The sequence below is a fragment of the Mesoplodon densirostris genome, chromosome X (assembly GCF_025265405.1).
Source record: "Mesoplodon densirostris isolate mMesDen1 chromosome X, mMesDen1 primary haplotype, whole genome shotgun sequence".
Classification (NCBI taxonomy): Eukaryota; Metazoa; Chordata; class Mammalia; order Artiodactyla; family Ziphiidae; genus Mesoplodon; species Mesoplodon densirostris.
Genome location: NC_082681.1, coordinates 29,118,817 through 29,144,662, shown reverse-complemented (window position 1 = coordinate 29,144,662; position 25,846 = coordinate 29,118,817). Strand labels below are relative to the sequence as shown.

At 35.6% G+C, this 25,846-nt stretch overlaps 1 protein-coding gene across 6 annotated transcripts in view; it reads left to right on the top strand.

Annotated features, from left to right (window-relative positions):
• Positions 1-25,846, top strand: part of STAG2 (STAG2 cohesin complex component) — a 127,148-nt gene that overhangs the window by 29,370 nt on the left and 71,932 nt on the right. For 4 of the 6 annotated variants that reach the window (XM_060086238.1, XM_060086237.1, XM_060086241.1 and 1 more), the window contains exons 2-4: positions 13,031-13,174; positions 16,410-16,488; positions 20,535-20,699. In XM_060086238.1, the coding sequence (XP_059942221.1) occupies positions 13,131-13,174; positions 16,410-16,488; positions 20,535-20,699 (288 nt within the window). In that variant the 5' untranslated portion in view covers positions 13,031-13,130. Of the gene's footprint in view, positions 1-10,921; positions 11,001-13,030; positions 13,175-16,409; positions 16,489-20,517; positions 20,700-25,846 lie in introns of those variants that run through there. The other 2 variants (XM_060086240.1, XM_060086243.1) reach the window with 2 other exon arrangements.

The window sequence follows — 25,846 nt, the reverse complement described above, 5'->3', positions numbered from 1 at the left end:
AGGAAATTGACAGTGGTGCAATCCACAGTGTATTCAGATTTTACAGTTATATGTGTGCTTTTTTTTTTTTTTTTTTTTTTCGGTACGCGGGCCTCTCACTGCTGTGGCCTCTCCCGTTGCGGAGCACAGGCTCCGGACACACAGGCCCCGCGGCCATGGCTCGCGGGCCCAGCCGCTCCGCGGCATGTGGGATCCTCCGGGATCGGGGCACGAACCCGCGTCCCCTGCATCGGCAGGCGGACGCTCAACCACTGCGCCACCAGGGAGGCCCCTGTGTGCTTTTTTGTGTGACTGTCTTTGTGTGTTTTTAATTTTGTGCAATTTAACACATGTATAGATAGATGTAGCCACCACCACCATCAAGATACAGATCTGTTCCATCATCACAAAGATCCCTCATAATACTCCTTTATTGTTACACTCATCCCCCTCTCTCACCTTCTTCTATTCTGTTCCTAATCCCTGGCAACCACTAATCTGTTCTCCATAATTTTGTCATTTTGGAGGCTGTTCCATAAGTGGAAATCATACAGTTTATACTGTTGAGATTGACTTTTTTTTCACTCAAAATAATTCCCTTGAGATTCACGCAAGTTGTTGCATCCCAACAGTTAATTCCTTTCTATTGATGACTCATATTCCATGTACTATGGTTTGTTTAACCATTCACCCGTTGAAGGATATTTGGGTTTGTATTAGTTTGCTTGGGCTGCCATTACAAAGCACCACAAACTAGGTGGTTTCAACAAATTTATTTTTTCACGGTTCTGGAGGCTAGAAATCCAAGATAAAGGTGTCAGCCAAGTTGGTTCCTCCTGAGGGCAATGAGAGAGGATCCATTCCATACCTCTTCCCTAGCTTCTGGTGGTTTGCTGGAAATCTTTGGGGTTTCTTGGTTTATAGAAGCATCACCCAGGTCTCTACCTTCATCTTCACATGACATTCTCACTGTGTGTATCTGTCTGCAAGCTCCCCCTTTTATAAGAATACCAGTCATACTGGATTAGGGCCCATCCTGATGGCCTCATTTTAACTTGATAACTTTTGTAAAGAACCTAACTTCAAATAAGGTCATATTTCAAGGTACTGGGGGTTAGGACTTCAAAATAGGAGTTTGGTGGGGGGGACACAATTCAACCTATAACAGAGTTGTTTCCAATATTTTGCTATTACAAATAAAGCTGCTGTGAACATTCATGTACACATTTTGTGTGTGTGTGTGTGTGTGTGGTACGCGGGCCTCTCACTGTTGTGACCTCTCCTGTTGTGGAGCACAGGCTCAGCAGCCATGGCTTACGGGCCCAGCCGCTCCGTGGCATGTGGGATCCTCCCGGACCGGGGCACGAACCTGTGCCCCCTGCATCGGCAGGCAGACTCTCAACCACTGTGCCACCAGGGAAGCCCCATAGACACATTTTTGTGTGGACATAGATTTTCAGTTTTCTGGGATAAATGCTCACAAGTAAGATTGCTGGTTTTTATGGCAAATGTGTGTATGGTTTTAATTTTTTAATTTTTTATCAAAATCATCTATATATAACGTTGAATAAGTTTAACGTATACAATGTGCTGATTTGATACATTTATATATTGCAAATATGATGACCACAGTAGCTTTAGCTGACACTTCTGTTCTGTTACATAATTATCATTTCTTTTTTTTGTGGTGAGCTGTATGGTTTTTAGAAGAAACTGCTAAACTCTTTACCAGAGTAAAGATATAGCTGAGACTACCTTACATTGTTCAACCAAATACTACAATTTTTTTAAAATTAATTTTTATTGGAGTGTAGTTGCTTTACAATGTTGTGTTAGTTTCTACTGTACAGCAAAGTGAATCAGCTATACATATACATATATCCCCTCTTTTTTGGATTTCCTTCCCATTTAGGCCACCACACTGCATTAAGTAGAGTTGATTTTTTTTTAAGCTAGATATTTCTTTGACTGTTTTGCCATAAAGATACAAGCTTTGTTTCCTTTTTACTGTATAAATAGGAGACAAATACAGTATTTTGAGTGTAGATGTCAATTGTCAGTGTCTTAATTTATAAAATTACATTTTAAAAGATATCAATAGTTATGTTGTATAGTATGCTTGTTCACTAGAAAGGTGTTCTCAAGTAATTGGTAAAATCTTGTTAATATTTGATACAAGAGACGCTTGATAAAAGGGTTTAAATTAAAATTTTTTTATTATTGTGGCAAAAAAAACCCGTAAAGTTTACCATCTTAACCATTTTTAGGTGGACAATTCAGCATTGTTAAGTAAATTGACATTGCTGTGAAACTGATCTCCAGAACTTTTTCATCTTGCAATTCTGAAACTCTGTACCCATTAAACACCTTCCCCTTTCCTGCCCCCGGCAAAATGTGGTAACTACCATTCTGCTTTCTGTTTCTGTGAATTTGATACTTTAGATACCTCATGTAAGTGGGATTGTACAGTATTTGTTTTTTGTGACTAACTGGCTTATTTCATTTACAATAATGTCTTGAAGGTTCATCCATGTTGTAGCGTGTGACAGGACTTCCTCTTTTGTTAAGGATGAATAATATTCCAATGTATCTATATGCCATATTTTGTTCATCCATTCAGCTGTTAATGGACACGTGGGCTGCTTCCACCTCTTGGCTACTGTGAATTTGCTGCTATGAATATGGTTGTGCAGATATCTCTTGGAGACCTAGCTTTCAAATATTTGGGATATATACCTGGAAGTGGAGATTTGCTGGATTATATGGCAGTTCTATTTAAAAATTTTTGAGGTACCTCCATACTGTTTTCCAGTGCAGTCGCACAATTTTACAATCCTACCAACAGTGCACAAGTGTTCAATTTTTTCCACATTCTTGCAGGCACTTGTTGTTATGTCTTTTTTATTCTAGCCATCCCAGAGGGTGTGAAGTGGTATTTCATTGTCGTTTTGATTTGGTTTCAATTCAAGTGCTTTGTCCCTTTTAAATTTGTGTTATTTAATTTTTTGTTGTTGAGTTGTAGGAATTCTTTGTATATTCTGGATATTAACCTCTAATCAGGTATGATTTGCAAATCTTTTCTCCCATTCTGTATGTTGCCTTTCACTCTGGTGGTTGTGTCCTTTGTTGTGTAAAGTTTTGATGTAGTCCCATTTGTCTATTTGTGCTTTTGGTGTCTTCCCCTAAGTTTTATTCTATGAGTTTTATAGTTTTAGGTCTTACATTTAGATCTTTAATCCATTTTGAATTAATTTTTGTATATGGTGTGAGATAATGATTGATCCAACTTCATTCTTTTGCTTGTGGATATCCAGTTTTCGCAGCAGAATTTTTTTGAAGAGAAACCCCATGGAGTGGTCTTGGCACCTTTGTCAAAAATCATTTGAATGTGTATTCAAGGGTTTATTTCTGGCCTCTCCATTCTATTTCATTGGTCTGTATGTCTGTCTTTTTATTTTTTAATTAATTAATTAATTTTATTTTTGGCTGCGTTGGGTCTTTTGTTGCTGCACGTGGGCTTTCTTTAGTTGCGGCGAGCGAGGGCTACTCTTCATTGCAGTGCACGGGCTTCTCATTGTGGTGGCTTCTCTTGTTGTGGAGCACGGGCTCTAGGCGCGCAGGCTTCAGTAGTTGTGGCACGCCGGCTCAGTAGTTGTGGCTCACTGGCTTCATTGCTCCGCGGCATGTGGGGTCTTCCCGGACCAGGGATTAAACCCGTGTCCCCTGCATTGGCAGGCAGATTCTTAACCACTGAGCCACCAGGGAAGCCCTGTATGTCTGTCTTTATGCTAGTATTGCACCTTTGTGATATGTTTTGAAGTCAGAAAGTGTGCTTCCTCCAACTTTGTTCCTTTTTTCCTAAACTGTTTTGGTTATTTGGAGTCTGTTGAATTTTATGAGGAATTTTTCCATTTCTGCCCAAAAAGGCTCTTGGGATTTTGATAGGGATTGCTTTGAATCTGTATATTGCTTTGGGTAGTATGGACATCTTAATATTAAGCCTTCTAATCACTGAACATGGAGTGTCTTTCCATTTATTTGTGACTTCTTTAATTTCATTCAGCAGTGTTTTATAAATTTCAGCGTTTGAGTCTTCCACCTGTTTGGTTAGGTTTGTTCCTAAATATTCTTTTTGGTGCTATTGTAAATGGAATGGTTTCCTTTTTGGATTGTTCGTTTTTAGTGTATAGAAGCACAGCTGACTTTTGTGTGTTGACTTTATATCCTGCAACTTTGCTGAATTTGTTTATTGTAACAGTTTTTTTGGTGGTGGGGGTGAAATCTTTAGAGTGTTCTACGTGTCAGACTATATCATCCGTGAACAGAGATAATTTTGCTTCTTTTTTTCTGATATGGGTTACTTTTATTTCTTTTTCTTGCCTAATTATTTTGGATAGCACTTTCAGTACCATGTTGAATAGCAGTGGAGAGAGAGGTCATCATTGCCTTGTTCCTGATCTTAGAGGGAAAGCTTTTAGTCTTTTACCATTAGGTATGATATTAACTGCGGGCTTTTCATAAGTGTTCTTTATTATGTTGAGGTATTTTCCTTCATTGTCTAGTTTGTTGAGTGTTTTTATCATGAAAAAGTGTTGAATCTTCTTATTTATTTATTTATTTATTTATTTATTTATTTATTTATTTATTTTTGTCTGCGTTGGGTCTTCGTTGCTGCGCGTGGGCTTTCTCTAGTTGCGGCGAGCAGGGGCTACTCTTCCTTGTGGTGCACGGGCTTCTCATTGTGGTGGCTTCTCTTGTTGAGGAGCACGAGCTCTAGGTGCGTGGGCTTCAGTAGTTGTGGCACACAGGCTCGGTACTTGTGGCACATGCATTTAGTTGCTCTGCGGCATGTGGGATCTTCCCGGACCAGGGTGTGAACCTGTGTCCCCTGCATTGGCAGGCGGATTCTTAACCACTGTGCCACCAGGGAAGTCCCAAGGTGTTGAATCTTATCAAACACTTTCTCTGTATCAGTTGAGATGATCATGAAGGGTTTTTGCCTTTCATTCTGTTAATATGTCCATTACAGTAATTGATTTTCATATGCTGAACCAGCCTTGCCTTCTGGGAATAAATCCTACTTTGGTCATGGTGTATAATAACTTTTAGTATGCTATTGAATTTGGTTTGCTAATATTTTGTTGAGGATATTTGTATCCATGTTCATCAGGGATATTGGTCTGTTGTTTTTTGTAGTGTCTTTATCTGGCTTAAGTTTAGTTTTCAAAAAGTAATTTACATGTTTTAATCTTTATTTAGGAAAGCTTAAGTTTAGAGAGAATTAAAATAATTTTGGAGTACAACATACATGTGACCCTCCTGTCATTGTCATTGTGTAGAATTACCAGCCTTTTAGATTTGAAATGAGAAATTGGAAGTACCTATACTGTATTCATAAACTTTATTGTGAAAACATGATTCCTGAACTTTAATATGAATATAATTCAAGCCTGTGAATTGTGTACTGTGGATGTTAGTAGGAAGGTTAGTGGTTTATATCAAGTGGATGCGAATGCTGGGTATTTTAATAAAGTGTTACCTAATCAGAAGTGGAAGGGGCAAGAGATATTAAATATAGGAATTCCCTGGTGGTCCAGTGGTTAAGACTCCACGCTTCCACTGCAGGGGTTGCGCAGTCCCTGGTTGGGGAACTAAGATCCACATGCCACGTGGTGCAGCCAAAAAAAAAAAAGGTATTAAATATGTAGCATGTATGTTATGTTTGCTGCCATAATAAAATGAATAAAAAATACTATACTTGGTAGTAGTAACTGCAGTTCTAAATTTTAGATTAAAATTTCCCACTGTTCTCTATAAAGTGATTTATTTTACACTTTGTTTATTAACCGAATTGTATCTAAGTTACAGTTGTGTCTCCATCTTCATGTGAGTTATTAATAAACACTCAGGGTTTCATTTAGATACTTTTTAGCGCCTTGAATAAATGTGAAAGTTCTTTTGGTGTAATCAGTCTGAGAGTATATGAAATAAAAATTTGGATTTCCATCAAAATCTGGGCGGGATTATCCTGTCTTCATCAACATTGTTATGAAATCTGCCTTGATAACCGCTATTGATTGAAATCTGCCAGTGAGCCAGTGGTGCCCAGTGTGAAGTGGGTTTGATGGTAATGATGCACTGTGCTTATATCATGCTGTATACCATTTACAAGTGTTAACACATGAAATTAGCTCATTGTTGTAAATTTGATTTTCAGACCTAGACATTCATTTATACCAGCTAATTTTGTCTCACCTCTGAAATGTTGAAAGCCACTACACCCACTAGTAATTGCTGCTGTTTACTCATGTCTTAACATACAGAAAGTTATGTCAGTGGGGCACATACATACTTTAAATTATTGCAGAAGGCTAACTTCAGAGTATGATATTCAGGTATAAGTGAGATGAAGACTGAACATTGACAGTACTTTAAAAAATGATTCATGATTTAGCTGTTGACCTTGCAGACTGAGGTATGGTTATGTATTTATTTATTTATTTATTTTTGGCTGCGTTGGGTCTTTGTTGCTGCGCGCGGGCTTTCTCTAGTTGCGGCGAGTGGGGGCTACTCTTCATTGCGGTGCGTGAGCTTCTCATTGCGGTGGATTCTCTTGTTGTGGAGCATGGGCTCTAGGTGCGTGGGCTTCAGTAGTTGTGGCTCAAGGGCTCAGGAGTTGTGGCTCAAGGGCTCTAGAGCGTAGGCACAGTAGTTGTGGCGCACGGGCTTAGTTGCTCCACGTCATGTGGGATCTTCCTGGACCAGGGCTTGAACCCATGTCCCCTGCATTGGCAGGCAGATTCTTAACTACTGCACCACCAGGGAAGTCCTGAGGTATGATATTTGATAGTATATGATAAAACAAATATTTACCTGTTTTGATATTTATTTTACAATAGGGCCAGATAATGTCTAGTCAACAGCAGCTGGTTAGGAAAACTGGGGAAGTAGCAGACTTGGAATTAGATAGTTTATATATGTCCACTGTATCAGGTATGATATGGTATCCAGTGTCTAGCAGCAGTCAGTGTCAGTATGGTAGACAGATGAGAGGAGGACAGTATTGTGGCATTTGGATTAGGGCAACTGGAGAGACACAGGGAAACTTTTTAGGGTAGGTTTAGGGGCAGGATTCCAGTTCCTGGGATGGAGCTGGTAGATATATTACAGCGAGAACAAGGCAGAGTATTGATCCTTGGATGACTAAGGCACAGGGTACGACTGAGTATAGAGTGATAGAGTAGTGGGTCTGCAGGAATAAGGCAGAAGCCTTTTCTTATCTCCCCCCTTTTCCCCTCTCCTCAAAATGGTAGCACTTTGTGCATGTGAAGTTAATGATGGAGTGCTACATTTTCTACAGAAATCAGAACTGATGGTCGAGAACTGGGGCAAGCTGAGTAGGTTGGGCCAGGTGATCCTAATTGTGGTTAGTACTTGAGTCACATTTGGAAAGTATTGGGGAATGTGGGTAGACAAGAAAATAAGGAAGATTGCTGAGCATATACTATCATACATTTAAAAATAGGAGGGGAACAGGTGGATGTTTCCAGTTCTATCTGGCTTAGTTTCTGGCAGTGTATAGTGATGCCAGATGTGTGTAGACTGTGCCCCAGCTTGCTCCTTCCCCTCTTCCTGAAAGTAAAAGTTGTTTTTGAAGTGTTGTGGCATTAGGTGTGTTCACTTTGTCTACTTAGTTATTTTAGAAAGTTGTTTTTTTTTTTTACTTTTGGCCTTCCCTTTTTTCTGTATATTATTTTTTAAGTTTGTAAGGGCAGATGTATATATATATATATATATATATATATATATATTTTTTTTTTTTTTTTTTGCGGTACGCGGGCCTCACTGTTGCAGCCTCTCCCGTTGCGGAGCACAGGCTCTGGATGGGGAGGCTCAGCGGCCATGGCTCACGGGCCCATCCGCTCCACGGCATGTGGGATCCTCCCGGACCGGGGCACGAACCCGTGTCCCCTGCATCGGCAGGCGGACTCTCAACCACTGCGCCACCAGGGAAGCCCCGTAAGGGCAGATATTTGACCTCTCCTATGGTTAGTTAGGAAATGTAGACAGGATTATTAATTCTTTTACGTATTTAGATTTCTTCTAGTTCTACCTTCTCCAGATTACCTATTCCTGCACTAGAGCAGGTGCTTCCATTAGAAATTCTTTAGGATTCCTTCCTACTTTGTGGAAAGGTAAATACATTTGCAAATGATTTATGTGGTAGGTGTAATGTGAGTATGCTATCAAGAAACATAGGTTAAAATTGTGTTGCTGGCCTGGATATACATGATCATTGTTTGATTTGTCTTTCTTTTCACCCTGTCGTTTACTTAGAAGACTATTAGCAGAAATTAGGGAGATAAACAGAGGGAGGAAAAATATCTTTTTGAGCAAGGAGAAATCTTTTTTAAAGGCTTTTTTCATTTCTTGCCCTACCTATGTACTCAAAGTTGCCATGTATCATTTGACATAAGGAATGATAGTGACTTTCCTGCTTTGAGTAAATAACTCCAGGAACTAGTCTCCCTTTTCTTTCACACTCATCCTAAATGATAGACTTCTGTCTGCTATCTCCTAAGAAAGTAGATAAGCCAATAAAAGGAACATACCTTTGGGTCTTGTCGGGAGTTCATATGAAAGTTTCTGTTCCCTGCTAATCTTGAGTAGGTGAACATAATAAAGATAATTTTATGATAGAACTCAGTTTCTTTTTGTAGATGTGTAACTTTTTGACATTATGTATCTGAAATATGAATAGATCAGGTTTTAGCAGCAGAGATAGTTTTGTAGTTCCTCTCAGTTCAGATTTTAAGAGAAGACATTGAAAAATAAATATCCACCCTCATAATTTACTTTTTTTCTTACTAACGATAACATTGTAATTAAAAATTTAAAAATCAACCACATTTTCACCACTCTGATATGTTAACTGTTTTCCTTTGTTTTCTTTTTGGTTAATATTGTATCCTAATATAAGGCTTTTAACTTATCAAACTTTACCCATGTTGCTACACAGTCATCATATGTAGTTTCAGTGTATGAATATGAATTACATTTTTGTACCGTAAGTTAATCCACGGCTGGGCATTTAAGTAGTTCCTGTTTTTAAGTGTTTGCATTATAATGATGGTGGCATTTCAGAAGGGTTTATACGTTTCCAAGATGTGATCCTTATAGATAGAAGAACGTAACCCTTTTGGGCTAGTGTTAAAAATAAGGGTGTGACGTGTGGTATATGTCCTGAATTTGCTAGCTTTTAGCAGTTGAATATTTCTGCATTTTTAGGGAAAGAATTAATACACCAGCTACTTTAAGTGCTTCCCCCACTCCCCAATAACATATGGGTTCTGAGGGACCTTGTTAGTGTTGTAGTTTTTTATTTTCTATCTTGAAACCACTTGGGATTGAATTAAAGGAACTTTGAAACAATCATTCTTCTATAAAAAGAAATCAGAATTACTTTAAGTTTTTTAAACAATATCAAAAACAGGTTGTTTTTTGTGTATTTTTACTTTTTTAGCAGTGGGTGGATAATTTAAATCAATTAAGTTTTTTTTTTTTTTTTTTGCTGTATGTGGGCCTCTCACTGTTGTGGCCTCTCCCGTTGCAGAGCACAGGCTCCAGACACGCAGGCCCAGAGGCCATGGCCCACGGGCCCAGCCGCTCCGCGGCATGTGGGATCCTCCCGGACCGGGGCACGAACCCGCGTCCCCTGCATCGGCAGGCGGACTCTCAACCACTGCGCCACCAGGGAAGCCCAAATTAAGTCATTTTTTGGAGTTAAGGATGCAAGCATAATTATATATATTTAGTATATATTTGTGTTTATGTGCTAGAGTAGTAGGTATCCAACAGGTTTTCAGAAGTGGAAGAAGAAAGTTTTTTTGTTATTGAATTAGTTAACTCGGGATCTAAACAGAGTAACAGGCCCTAAACAGATTCATTATAGATAACTTGAAAAGTATGGTGATCAAATTTCAGCTTTTAGATCTCTGTTTATATCAAAAGCATTACTGCTGAGAGCGTTTACTTGAATTTAAGGTATAGAATTAAAATATATATATAATCACCTATTACTTTTTAATTTTAATAAATCTTTAATGGCAGTGTATTACACACTTGAGCCTAAGGAAGTGGTTTTACTTTAAAGTATGTTATTCAACCTATCGATAAATGTGTTTGCCTAGTTTTCAGTAAGGAGAAGCAGAAACTAGTTGTTATTGGATGTATTTTTTCCCAAAGGGGAAATAGTGATTGAGAGTTAAAGCAAATTTTATTTCTGTGCTTTATCCTCCAAAGCTGTTGGAATGTTAACTCTCTTATAGTAGTTATAGAGAATTGGTACAAATGCTAAAAATCTCAGCTTTTCTTTGACATTAGGTGAGAGCTCCACCTTGTGATCTTTGAGCATATTTCTTAAAAATTAATAACCTACATACAGTAGGCCAGAAATGGTGTGGTGAGTTTGATTATTAAACTTATACTTTTATTTGAGCATTATGTATTCTTACAGTTTGGGGATTCCCAACTTAGGTCAAATGACATTAAGTACATTTAAAGACCTTGTTTGTGAATTTTTTAATGAAAATCTTTGGGGGAAGCAAATTGTATTTATGTATAGCTGTAGACATTTAAAATAAAATGGGAAAAATTCGAAGTTCTTCCTGCAGATAAAGTTTATATTCTTGAAGAAAAAAAAACGCAAACCATTGCTAACATATCCATCGTTCTCCCTACCCCTTTAAATTACAAAACAACTTTAATATATATAAGTTTTTTGAGCTATGAAGAACTGTTTTGGTGGCAAATTGGTTATTTAGAGCATGATTACAGTAGTAAAAACTCAAGATACATGGGATTTAATATTATGTTTAATAATAGGTTGCAATAGAGGTACGTGCCTTTTCCTAGAAATATATTTTCACATTTACTGTTACAGGTACTTCCATAAGGGCAAGGATCATCGCTCTCCTGTTCACTACTGTATGCCCAGTGCCCACTGCTGCATTTGGCACATGGTAGATACTTTTACTTGGTTGGATGGATTTTTAATATTTAGAAACTTTTAAAAACAGGTGTTTCACTGGGGTAGGGAGTTGGCTAGTTTAATAATTTTTTCTAAACCTATCAGACCCTGGCATGGTATTTCTTTTTAAAATACAGACACCTTGTCTGGGAGACTCACATCTTTATAAATTCTGTTTTTCTTTTATGTTTTCCTTGGTTTCTAATTACCAAGTACATGTTAGTATAGCCGTACTTTGAGAAAAATAATTTGACCTGGCAAGACTTCTTGTACACTAGAAATTAATTTTGTGCTATTTAGAGGAATGTAGTATATCATACAGTACCTGTTTTATTTAGTGCTCTCTGCTTTTCAGAGCTGATTCATTCTTTATGTCCTTTAGTAGAATACATTTATGGACTATCTTTAAAGTCTGCTTAAAAGCTGTATATTTAAGGAATGCATCAAGTTTGGTTTTATAAAATGCTTAGAGAGAGAGGGGAGGGGACAGGTAGTCAGACAGACACAGCAAACTCTTTATTTCCATCTTGCCATCTAGATGATTTGATGTGTTGGCTAGAACTTATTATCTCTGTACCTCTCCAGCTCACTTAAAAAAACAAAATTGTTCTCTTTTTAAAAAACAGTTTTCTTTTTTAAATTAGTTGGGATTTTTAGGAGGCTAGAGTGTATTCTACATGTGATGGCAAGTCTCAGAACTCTGATATACTACTTAGATAATTCCTTAGGTTACAATAAAAATAAAACCAAATTAACAATTAGTGGTCTTGGAGGGTAACAATCCTGGGACCATGATTTAGTGTGAGAAGACTATACTAACAGTGATATCTAAATAAAGATTTTACAATATGAGTATTCTTCAGAAAAAAAGAAACTCAAAGTGGTGGTATAGACAACCCTTGATTAGGGCTTAATTTGTATATTATTGATTCTTGTTTCTCCTCTTCATTATTTTGCTATTCATAGTAGCTTAATTAGAGTGAGCAAGGAAATGCAGTGTTTTGAACTTTTGTATGTTAATTACATATTAGTAGCCATTTATGATTTTTTGAGATTTAAACTTAATGGAAAAATTGAATGGTCAGTTTCTTATAAAGTTTACTCTGTTGGAAGAGATCCTTAGAAGTTCATCACTATGTGATATTTGAATATTTATTATTAATTCGATATGTTTAGTCTTTAGGTGGCCACCAAGTATGAGATTTGCTTGGAAATAACAGCATAAAATTTTAAAAGAAAGTTATACATAAGATTCAGAGCTTCAAACCCAGTCTATTTTCTCTTTTTTGTTATAGACTTGTCATTTACTTTTAGGTCACTCTCTTGTTTAGGAACTGCATCTTCCTATGGCCAAACTTACTTTGGTCACAAATGGCATTCATCTGTTGTCCATATGACATTATTGGTATTTAAATTGATTATAAGTTCCTTGAGGGAATGGATCAGAGCTAACATTTTTTCCCCTTTCCTGTTCAATGCAGGTGGTATTATCATGAAGTGTAGTTATTTATTAATAAGCCAGGCTTTTGGACCGTATGTTTCTTCTATGGTAGAAGAACCTGTTTTTAAAGTATTTTAAAATTATATCTTAGATTTTTTTATTAGCTCCTTTTAACTATACTGTACATCATAAGCAGAAAGCTATAGAATTTTCAGGCGTCTTGTATTATGGTTTAAACTTGTCATAAAGATTTTAGGATGAGTAAAAGTCACATTCTGTTCCTAGTTAGGGCATCTGTCTTTTTAAGCCAGGCTGGAGAATCATAACAAATTTAAAAAAATAATTGTAATAGAAGCTTCTTTCTTTGTATTTGTTGTTACTGTCATGGGGCTACAACAGTTGTAACAAATCCATATCTAGAAAAAGCAGTCAAATGCAAGGGAAAGAAATCCTTATTTACTAAAACACATTAGCAGACACTTGGAAATTTAGTTTTGGGGTAGATACCCTTCCCAATATTTTTGGTGTGTTTATAATAAATATGGCATTCTTCCCCCCTCGCCCCCCTGTCCCTTTTAAAGGAATTGTCTCTCTTAGAAGAAAGAAGCAAACCATCATTTTACCCACGTAAATATATGAATATATTTCTGACATTGGGGCGTCCCAGAAGATGATAAAGAAATGATAGCAGCTCCAGAAATACCAACTGATTTTAATCTACTTCAGTAAGTATATTATGATAATTTCTAAATACTTGTTTTTTCCACAAAATGGGAACTGTATTAACTTCAGTTAAAGTTACTTCTGCTTGAGAAGATATAATGTTTCAGTATAAAATAGCATGCATACTTGGAAATAGTTTATATCAATGCTTATTGGGTTCTGTAACAGTAATTCCATGCCTTTTTTTTAGTATATTTTATAATTTAGATCCTGGAAAATTTATTATTTTTGCTGTTCAGTTCTTTGAGTCCATACTTGGTTTTACAATAGCAACTGTTTTGAAGGGAGTGTCATGAAATTCTTAAAATGTTAAGTGCTCTCATTAGTAAGGAATATATACCATGCAATAGTATTTAGGATGTAATGTCAGATTTCTGTTTAAAATCAAATGACAGGCTAAAACAAACGTAGGAGGGTAGGACGTGCTTTCCTTTTTTTTTAACCCCCCAGAAACAAATTATATGCTCATTGGTCCATAAAGTGACTTCAACATAGCTATTTTCTTTACCCTTGTCTTAAAAGCTACTATACTCCTTTTTCAGCTTTTATTCTCATTACTCTTTGGTGTTTTGATGTAGGAAAGAATTTGAGCCGCTATATGCAGCAGTGGTTTTCATACTAAGCTCCAGTTTCATGAGGTACCTAAGTGAAGCGTGAACCTTTAAACTGCTCGTGGACCCCATTAACTTTATGCACACATATACCACATATTAGGGTCTTTATAAGACCTTGATTTAAAAACAGTCTGGTTGCTAAAAATTTTGAAAACAGCAGATATCCTTGTACATAATGGTGGCCAGTGTCTGCTTTTGATGTTTTATAGATTTTCATTTTAAAAATAATTTTATTATTTTCAGAGTGTTAAGGGTCTGCTGGGATATTGCCAATATTTCAAAGTATGATTTTTAATGTGATTTTAATCCCAGTTTATATTGACTCTACTTTCAGATTCTTGAGGAAAATTTCTTGTTTTTGTTTGAGGGAGGATATGGGATAGTCTGAGAAAAAAAATTAATTTTTGGTTTGACTACTATAAAATTATCTTACGAAATTTCTCAAATACATTAATACAGTAGAGGTAATTAAAAAGGTTTGCGTTATAAACTAGACTTAAATTAGAATATCTATAAATTAGAATATCTCTCGAGTAATTAGGGCCTGAAATAGGATAATGGATAAGAGGGAATCGATGTTGTGGAGGTAGAATAGACAGTATTTGATTGGGTATGTGAGGTGGGGGCAGGGTAAAGAGAAAGGAGTGGAAGATTCAGTCATGTGATGTATGGCTCATGAAGTTTCCAGCCACTAAAAGGTGAGACCAGTATACCCCATAAACATGTTAGCATATGTTGATTTCACCTAGGATAGGTTTTTGTGATTGTTCTTTTGATCTTAAAAACAGAAGGAAGCATTAGAGAAAGACAGACTCACAAGAATATTTCTTCTCTGGTTGGGGATATTTTATACTCTTATTACCCCATTTACTCACTTCAGTTTTCTTCAGGTTTTCCAGTTAGTAATTAAGCCTCTAGTGGCTCATTCTTTTAGTTGGGATAGCCTGGAGATGAGAATTAAGAATGTAATTGAGCCTTTGATTACTCTTTGGCTGTCAGAATATTGGCAAAGACTAGTGATTGCAGACTTAGAGCATTTACTGAGCTCTCTAAGAGAGCTAGTGTCCCACAGATATCTTGGGGAAGAAAGAAGATTACTTACACACCAAGATGTTTAAAACCATTTTCAAAAATTTTTTTGCAAAGCCATATAGGCATGTGGGAAGATTATTGATGACAACAGTCTTCTTAAGGTGTAAGAGGCATGAGTTTCAAGGTTAATATTAAGTAGTCATTCAGTTTTGGGTGCATTAACTATGGGAAATGGTGTTTATTACAGGCTCTTTTCCTCGCAACATTATAGGACATAGTTAGGATTGCCACTATCTTCAATACATTGTTTAAATAACTTTGTAGGTAAGTGCTATAAATAGTAATTTTTTCCCCTGCTAGCATCTTAACCATTATTTTAGATTTATAAAGTATTCCTAACTCACAGCCTCTGGACAACTGGTTATTATAGCAATAAAAATGGAAATAGAAGAAATCTAGTTAGAGAAGACTAGCTTTAGAAAGATAGTCTTTCACTTTGATTCTATTTATTTTAAACAAAACCGACAATAGTTTTACACATTTAAAATGGTAAAACCTTTATCTTTTACGTGTGTTGTTCAGTTCTAAAATCCATCGTGACCCAAATATTGATACTAAGTATGCCTTGCCTTAAGCATTTAAGTGTGGGTCTGTTCCTTAAGCATTTAAGTGTGGGTCTGTTACTACTATTTAGATAGATAGACCCATGTTTACATATATAGGAAGCATCACACATGTGTATTTAAATTGGTTTACTTCCATTTTGCCTTAGAAAATCCAGATTATACAACGCACCCCTCCTACTCCAGAATGAGGGACAGTTTCTAAGAACTATAAATCTATATTTTAGAGATTAAAGAGGCTTCAGAGATTTCATTCTTTCCTGCATAAACATTGTTTGTAGATGAGAAGATTGAGTGGTTGTCAGTTGTCCAAGATCACAATTTCCTAGTACCATATTAACTAGAACCAGTTTTCCTGACTATAGCTCAACAGCTTTTGGCTTCATAAAGGATTTTGATCAATTAGCACACTTCCCTACCCCGTTTCAAATGATTTAGTTTGTAAAAATGTTTTACGTATATTCTTTCAGAAATACATGTTTTGTATAGTTACACTTAGATTATGAATATTTTTGTGTTATATAGGAAAGGTCATAAGATCCTTAATATTGCTAAAATTCCCTAATAAAGATTATCCCATACCTAGTGCTAAAATACAGTTTTACCTGAACATCATGGTCTTTGAATCAGAAAATGAAACCAGCCATTCCAATAGAACACCACGGTTCCTAGAGTTACAAGTTTGAGAGCCCCTGGTTTTGTTTTTATGCTTTGGTTAAAAATTAACAAAATAAAAACATGCTTAGACATTTGTGTTTTAGATTAATGTTTTTGTGTTATGTAATTTTAAATGTTTGGTAATATGCTACGATATGTTCCTTTGGGAAAGCATCTTAATTACATTTAATGCTAATATAGTTTTGTAATGAGTTAACCAAGCCTTTCTTTTAGAAAATATGGCAAAATTTAGAAACTCCATCTACATTTCTAAGGAAGGTTTTAAATAATTGCTTATCTTTTTGTCATAGGGAGTCAGAAACACATTTTTCTTCTGACACAGATTTTGAAGACATTGAAGGAAAAAACCAAAAGCAAGGCAAAGGAAAAGTATGTATAGGATATGTGTCTTTATTTTGGTTCTTACGGTCATAAATATACATATATGAATAAATATAATTATATACTATATATAGTTGTTTTAGTTATGTCTCAGATGTTGTTGTCTTTTAAAAATGCTTTTTTCCCCTGACTGGTATGGCAAGCCTTTGAACACTTCTACTACTATAAAGTTGAAATTAATATGTCATTGTTTCTAGTAGTTTATTTTATAAAGCATAGTATGCTAAGCAAAATGTGGTATTCTGTTGGCTTTATTTTTATTTGTACATGAGTAGTCCAATGTAAAGCAAATCAGTAAATTTCTTATTCTAAAGCACCCTAAAAATGTAACCTACAAGCGTTTAAGTCTAATGGGTTACTGTTGACAGTGACTCTTTATAAGTAATGTCAAGGATAAAAACTAACAAAGTGAAGTTCTGAGTCAATAGAATGCAAGTTTAGAGTATGAGTGGGTAGCCCGAGAGGTGTGGGTAACTTAGTGAATGGTTAAATCATTTTGCTATTTTGGAAAGTACATTTGACTCTGTGCATGTGTAAATACATTGTGCAAAAGATGACTTGCTTTTGTTCAGCATTTTCTTTGCCAAAATGAATTTTGGATTTATATTTTCTCATGACACATTTACTTTTTTCTCTCTCTTTTTTTTGATGATTCTCTTATTTATTTTTATTGGGGTATAGTTGTTTTACAATGTTGTGTTAGTTTCCACTGTACAGCGAAGTGGAGTTCCCTGTGTATACAGCAGGTTCTTATTAGTTATCTATTTTATACATACATGTGTATATATGTCAATCCACGTTTACTTTTAAAAAGTCTAAATAATGCAGAAATGTACAATGAGCAAAGTAAAAATTTCCCACTTTAAATATGTAAACATTTTTGATGAACATACACATGTATATATACACCTATATATAAAAATGCACATAGAATTTTACTTAAATGGAATCATACTGAGCAAACTGTTTTATTTGGTTTTAAAACTTAATGGCATGTTGTCGGCAGCTTTCCTATCAGTGAATTTTTCCTGTCTGTAATTTTTAATGGTGTCATAGGATCCCATTTTATGTATGGAACATAATTTATTTAACTACTCCTTGGAACATCTTTTTAGAGTGCACATAATCCATGTGTTTCATAATTTCGTATGCATTCTTAGTCCCTTAAAAAGTGGTAGTTTGGCGGAGGGGAGAGAATGTGAATGAATACAAATGTTAACTCATGACTATCCAAAGACAGCCATAATTCTAGTGGGTAGTATATACTTATTCATTAGAAAACCACTTTTCCTTGTTCTGCAGTCATCTTTCAAAACCGAAACTCTGCTTTTGGCTTTAATTTGCAAGCTGGGATAAGACTTATAGTGGCATCTGAATAGAGTAGCCACTGCTGTGAGTGAGGTGTTAGGCGTCAGATCAATGATTTATTATAACAATAATAATATTTTGACCCTATACTATGTATGTTCCATGCACTGTGCTAATAATTTTACATGTTATCTAATTTAATATTTGAACAACCCTGTAGATTAGAAAACTTAATTTTTATAGATAGGAAACTGAGGTCTAGAGAAGTTTAGTCATTAAGGATTTGAGCCCACATCTGTTGAAAGGTGGTATACTCTTAATCCACTATAGTATACTACCTCATAGTCTTTTTTTAAAAAAATAAATTTTATTTATTTATTTTTGGCTGTGTTGGGTCTTCATTGCTGTGCATGGACTTTCTCTAGTTGCGGCGAGCATGGGCTACTCTTTGTTGTGGTGCACGGGCATCGCAGTGGCTTCTCTTGTTGTGGAGCACAGGCTCTAGGCATGTGGCCTTCAGTAGTTGTGGCTCGTGGGCTCAGTAGTTGTGGCTTGCAGGCTCTAGAGTGCAGGCTCAGTAGTTGTGGTGTATGGGCTTAGTTGCTCCGCAGCATATGGGATCTTCCTGGACCAGGGATTCAATATTTTATATTATTTTTTAATTTTTTTTAACATCTTTATTGGAGTATAATTGCTTTACAATGGTGTGTTAGTTTCTGCTTTATAACAAAATGAATCAGCTATACATATACATATATCCCCATATCCCCTCCCTCTTGAGCCTCCCTCCCACCCTCCCTATCCCATCCCTCTACGTGCTCACAAAGCACCGAGCTGATCTCCCTCTACAGTTGTATTTTTTTTTAATTTATATTTTTTATTGAAGTATAATGGACAAATTATATTAGTACAACATAGTGATTCATTATTTTTATAGATTATACTCCATTTATAGTTATTATAAAATTTTGGCTATATTCCCTGTGCTGTACATTACATCTTTTTATCTTACTTATTTTTTTTAAACATCTTTATTGGAGTATAGTTGCTTTACAATGGTGTATTAGTTTCTGCTTTATAATAAAATGAATCAGCTATACATATACATACATGTATCCCCATTACAGTTGTATTTTAAAGTTCATATCTTAGACCAACTTTGTCTTTTTCTTTTTAAATAAATTTTACCTTTTTTTTAATTTTTTAAAAAATTTATTTATTTATTTATTTTGGGGTGCGTTGGGTCTTTGTTGCTGCGCGCAGGCTTTCTCCATTTGTGGCGAGCAGGGGCTACTCTTCGTTGCGGTGCCCAGGCTTCTCACTGTGGCGGCTTCTCTTTGTTGCGGAGCACAGGCTCTAGACGTGCAGGCTTCAGTAGTTGTGGCACATGGGTTCAGTGGTTGTGGCTCGCAGGCTCTAGAGTGCAGGCTCAGTAGTTGTGGCGCACGGGCTTAGTTTCTCCACGGCATGTGGGATCTTCCTGGACCAGGGTTCGAACCCTTGTCCCCAGCATTGGCAGGCGGATTCTTAACCACTGCGCCACCAGGGAAGCCCCTGAAGTAGTTCATAAGAGTAGGGTGGTTTTAGATTCTTGAAGGAGAAAGGACCCTTTATGAAACAAAGTATAGAAACATACAGACTGTCAGTGGAAATAAATTTGTAGATCTGGCTATAGATCAGGGATCTGCAAACTATGGCCTGTTTTTGTACTACCCACGAGTTAAGAAAGGTATTTACAGTTTTAAAGGATAGTAAAAATAAAGAATATGTGACAGGGACAGTATGTGGCCTGCAGAGCCTTAAAATATTTACTATATGGTACTTTACAGAAAGTTTGCTGACTTGCTCTAGATCATAGAAATGGGTAGATCTAAAAGAGACCCTCGAAATCATCTATTCTAACCTGTAAAGATATTGATACAACTCTGGCATTTTAGAAATGAGGACTGTGAGTTGGGGAATGACATTTTTTTTAATAATAAGGTATAAATGCTGTTGGAGGTGTTTTATATCTGAGACATGTAGGCAGCCTTTTCACTGATTTATGAAGTCCCTCCACCCAATGTTAACTTTCTTATAAAGGGGCTTCATTTCCATAGTGTTCGTTAATTGAACTTTCATGATAAATAAGTGTTGGAGGGAAGGCCCAGAACAAGAAAGAGGTTGATATACCTATTCATACTGTTTAGAATTCCTTTGTCAATGCACTGCAGTGATTTATAAGACTAACAATAGACATCAAGTTAAAATGTTGAACTAGTTACGAGTTACTTATTTCATAGAGTTTTGTTATTCTTGTTGCCCACTACAGTCTGCACCCTAAAGCAACAGTCCTATGAAGTAGGCACTTTTTTTTTTTTTTACTTTTATCCTCACTTTACAAATTAGAAAATCTCTCTGCAGCACAGTGTGGTTAAGTAACTTGTCCAAGATCACTCAGCTAACAGGAATAGAAATTTGGGACCTATGCAGTCTGTCAGTCTACAGAGACTGTGCTCCTAACTGCAGTGTCACATGAGGTATATGGTAGTATAAGTTAAAAAAATTGATACCACAAAGAGGCTGTCAACCATATCATTTTATTATGACGCATGTGTATGGCACTCCCCTTTAGGTCAGGTTTAAGTGTTTTATAATTATGCACGCTATCAGCTGCTTCTGCTGTAGCTTTATTTTGAACTCTCAAGGATAAGGATATAACTTAAGCAGCTTGTATTTTTATGCAGACTTGTAAAAAAGGCAAAAAAGGCCCAGGAGAAAAGGGCAAAGGTGGAAATGGAGGAGGAAAACCTCCTTCTGGTCCAAACCGAATGAATGGTCATCACCAGCAGAATGGAGTGGAAAACATGATGTTGTTTGAAGTTGTTAAAATGGGCAAGAGTGCTATGCAGGTAATGTTTATTGTGTTCTTCCTGGTTCATTTGTACATTTTGAACTTAAATGAGTTATATAAAATATATCCCTGATTTTTGTAATTGTGTTTAAAAAAATTTTAATACTGCATATTAGAAAAAAGCAACAAACTAGTCAGAAAAAAAGGGATCTGTCTATTCATACATAAGACATTTAAGCTGTGTCTTGAGTCATTTTCTGCTGCATTATTTTCTTTTAATGGCATATAATAAAAACTATGTCAAAAAATATGCTGATATAAACCCTGACTGTGACATTTCAATTTCCTTTGAGTTTATATAGTGGCTGTTAAAACATGAAGTTCTTTGCACATACAGAATTCTTGGCTGAGTGACCTAATGTAATCACTGTCCACTTTAGTGAATTCTTTTGATCACTGTTGTCTATCACAAATTTTATAACTTCTGCTGTTTCTTACCAGAAGAGTACAGAGTTGGAGTCATATCCATGTCAAGTTATCCTAACTTTGTTTCTTCATAATTTTATGACAGTAGAAGCATTTCAGCTTTACACTGGAGGCTAAACCCATATGGTTTAAAAAATTGAATCAACACTATACTCAATATACACGCTTAATGAAATTATTATTTAATTTATAAAAACTATAGGGAATAGTTTTTTTCCTTCATGGAATTAACTTTCATCAACAAAAGGTGCACATGGATGGTTTAGAGAAGGCTAGTCATTAAACTTTTTGTTATTAATGAATAACTGAAATGTAAATCTTGATTATAAATATGCATTTATCTAAATATGTATGGTTTTGTAAATAAATTTTAAAATATCAATTGGAACTAATAAGGCACATTTTTTACACGTAAAATGAAAAAGAATTGTTAGCTTTTGAACTATCACCAATTGTATAGTGCAACGTATTTTCTTAAATTTGAATTCACTGTCACTTATCCATATATGGTTAGCTTTCATAGGGTTGTGATTAGGATGTGGATTTTATTTCTTGTTTAATGTTTTAAATGATTATTTTGTGTACACATTTGAAAGAAATAATGTTTTATTATATTACTGTGCTATGGTTTATTTAGTCATTTCCTAATTTAAAAAATTATCCTCCTCTCTGGTTCCCATTTTGGGTTAATTTTATTGAAGGGATAAATTATCTCTGTTAAATTGTATACCATTTCATTATTTTCCTTTTTATATTTATATTATACTTTTCTCTATAATATTTTATTCTAAGTGGCTAAATGCATTAATTTTTTTTTCTAATATCTTATCATTTTTGTTAACATCAGAAATCTCAACTTATATCTGCAGCTAATTAGGCTATTCTATTTTTGTCTAGTCTGTAGGGTTTTTTTTTTTTTTAACTTTTTGGCTCATCAGAACTTTTTAATAGAAAATGTGAGGGCTTAGCTTTATATTTCTTTTTGTTAATGGTATCTCAGTGTTTAAAGAGTGAACATTTTCCTTATTTTTGTGTTGCTTATGGTTTGTCATATGTTAAGATTGTACCTCTATGCCATTTGTTTTTCTATTTCTAAGTGTGCTTTCCCGCTTAAAAGCAGTATATCCACAGTATCTCTCCATTGATTTCCCTGAATCATCTCTCCGCCTCCAGTTTGTTTTGTGTACTCCCCCTTGTGTTATCTTTCTAACACCAAATTTGATCAAGGAAGTCTCCTGTTTACAAACTTCTAAGAGTTCTTCCTTATCTAAAAGTTCCAGCCCAGATTTCCTTATGGCATACTTGCTGTTCTCTGGCTGCCATATGTTCTCTGCCCCTAGACCTTTCTTTTTGTTTTTCTTACTGCCTGGAATAGTCTTATTTTTCTCCCTTCCATATCACAGGACTGACTAATTCAAATGTCGCTCTTTTTTGGGGAAACATTTTTGGACTCTATCTCCTTCTCCCCTTGAATGTATTTCTTATTCTTCTCTTTCCAGTATAGCACTTAGTATATTGTATTACAGTTATGCACATGTCTGTATTTGCTTCTAGATTGTTAATTCCTTGATTGGGGACTGTGTATTATTCATTTTTTTGTATCCCCAGGATATCCCTATTTTGGTGATTATGAGTGAGAGTGAATAAGTACAAGACTCGCTGTTGGTTTTAAAATAGTTCTTAAATTTTAAGAAAGAAGAAATCATGCACGTGCCCCTAGTTCTATTAGATAATAGATGTTGAATTTTATTGAATGAGTTTTTAGTATACTATTTGATGATTAAAAATTTTAAATATATTTCATTGTGATAGCTTGTATTAGTTTTACTATTTATATTTTATTTGTATTTATTACAGCAGCCTTATGTAAACTCTAGTATAAGCTCTTCTTGATCTTCATGAATAACTTTTTGATGTGATGTGATTTTTTTTGTAAGATTTCATTAAATATTTTTGTATCTTTATTGATGAGAATAGCCCTTGTTCTAGTTATCTATTGCTGCATAACAAACCACCCCAAACTCAGTGATGTAAAAGAACAACCATTTTATTATGCTTAGTGATTCTGTGGATCTAGAATTCAGACAGACGTAAATAGGGATGTCTCTTCTGTGCTTCCATCCATGATAGCTGGCATCTTAGCTGAGATAGCTTGAATGCCTGGAGGTGACAAAAACAAATATGGACTATAATCATCTGGAGACTTCTTTATTCATGTTTGGTACCTAGTCAGGAGTGATATGAAGGCTGGACTCAGCTGGAACTGTTACCTGGAGTACCTACAAATGGTTCTTCCACGTGGCTTTGGCTTCTTACAGCATGGCTTCTGGGTTTGGAGAGACTCCTTAGAGGAAGTATCTAGGTCTGTAGTGCTGCAAGAACCCAATGCAGAAGTTGAATAGCCTTCTATGACCTAATCTTGGAAGCATCATTTCTGCTGCACTCTGTTCTGGAGAAAGGAACATAGACCTCACTTCTTTTTGGGGAGCAATGTCAAACAACTTGGGACCATGTTTTAAAACTCCCATATCACATAATATATTCTCTTGATACTGCCCATATCATATTTGGGGATCATCTTAGAAACGTTTCTTTCATAAATTGAGTTGGTTAACATACACAAGCTGCTATAAAATATAGAAAAGGACTGAAATCTAGAAATTAAGCAACATTTTAGAATATGTCCAGTAAACCTCTATGAGCCAGGTGATTCTTAAATAATATTTTCTTTTCTTTTTCATGTGATCTTATTATCTTTTTTGTACATCAAATTGTACATATTTTATTCAGTTCATACCCAAATTCTGTATTTATTGGTATATAACTTAAAACATTTTCCCTCCTGACTTTTTGTTTTTTATGTTAGCTGTAATTTATCATCTTAATTTTTAAAATTTTGTTTATTTAAAAATTGTTTTTATCTGTTTTGTGGTTTCCTCTTTTGTCCACAAAGGAATATAGTGCTGCTTTTATTTTTTAGTTCTGTTTTTTAAAAAATTGCTATATTGAAATATACTTCACAAACCATAAAATTCACCCTTTTACAGTGTAAATTCAATGAATTTTAGTATTGGTACATTCACAGAGTTGTGCAGCCATCACCACAGTCTAATTTTAGAATTTTTTCAATACCCCAGAAAGAAACCTCGTGCCCATTAGCAATCACTTTCTCCTCACCTGCCCCCAGGTCTAGGCAACCATGAATCTACTTTCTATAAATTTGCCTATTCTGGACATTTCATATAAATGAGGTCATATAAATGTATGGTCATTTTTGAGTGGCTTCTTTGACTTAGTATGTTTTTAAGGTTCATCCATGGTGTGGCATGTATTATAACTTCATTCTTTTTTATTGCCAAATAACATTCCATTGTATGGATATGCCATGCTTTATTTATCCATTTATCCCTTGATGTACCTGTGGTTTGTTTCCACTTTTTGCCTGTTGTGAATAATGCTGTTATGAGTATTATTGTACAAGTTTTTGTTTGGACATACGTTTTCATTTCTCTTGGGTAATAAATACCTAGGAGTTGAGTTCCAGGGTCATTTAACTCTTTAGCCTTTTGAGGAGCTGCCAAACTTTTTACAAAGTGGCAGCACCATTTTACTTTTTTACGAGCAGTGTTTTAGCATTCCATTTCTCCAAATTCTTGCCAGCATTTATTTTTGTCTGTACTTTTTACTATAGCCATCTTAGTGGGAGTGAAGTGGTATCTTATTGTGCTTTTGATTTCCATTTCCTTTGTGGCCAGTTATACTGAGTGTCTTTGCATGTGCTAAGGGCCATTTGTATATCTTCTGTATAGAACTGTCTATTCCGATCCTTTGCCTATATTTTTTTTTTAATTTTTTTTTATTTTACAAATTTAATCAGTTATACGTATACATATGTTCCCATATCCCCTCCCTTTTGCGTCTCCCTCCCACCCTCCCTATCCCACCCCTCCAGGCGGTCACAAAGAACCAAGCTGATCTCCCTGTGCTATGTGGCTGCTTCCCACTAGCTATCTACCTTACGTTTGGTAGTGTATATATGTCCATGCCGCTCTTTCACTTTGTCACAGCTTACCCTTCCCCCTCCCCATATCCTCAAGTCCATGCTCTAGTAGGTCTGTGTCTTTATTCCTGTCTTACCCCTATGTTCTTGATGACATTTTTTCCTTAAATTCCATATATATGTGTCAGCATACAGTATTTGTCTTTCTCTTTCTGACTTACTTCACTCTGTATGACAGACTCTAGGTCCATCCACCTCATTACAAATAGCTCAATTTCATTTCTTTTTATGGCTGAGTAATATTCCATTGTATATATGTGCCACATCTTCTTTATCCATTCATCCGATGATGGACACTTAGGTTGTTTCCATCTCCGGGCTATTGTAAATAGGGCTGCTATGAACATTTTGGTACATGTCTCTTTTTGAATTATGGTTTTCTCAGGGTATATGCCCAGTAGTGGGATTGCTGGGTCATATGGTAGTTCTATTTGTAGTTTTTTAAGGAACCTCCATACCGTTCTCCATAGTGGCTGTACCAATTCACATTCCCACCAGCAGTGCAAGAGTGTTCCCTTTTTTCCACACCCTCTCCAGCATTTATTGTTTCTAGATTTTTTGATGATGGCCATTCTGACTGGTGTGAGATGATATCTCATTGTAGTTTTGATTTGCATTTCTCTAATGAGTAAAGATGTTGAGCATCCTTTCATGTGTTT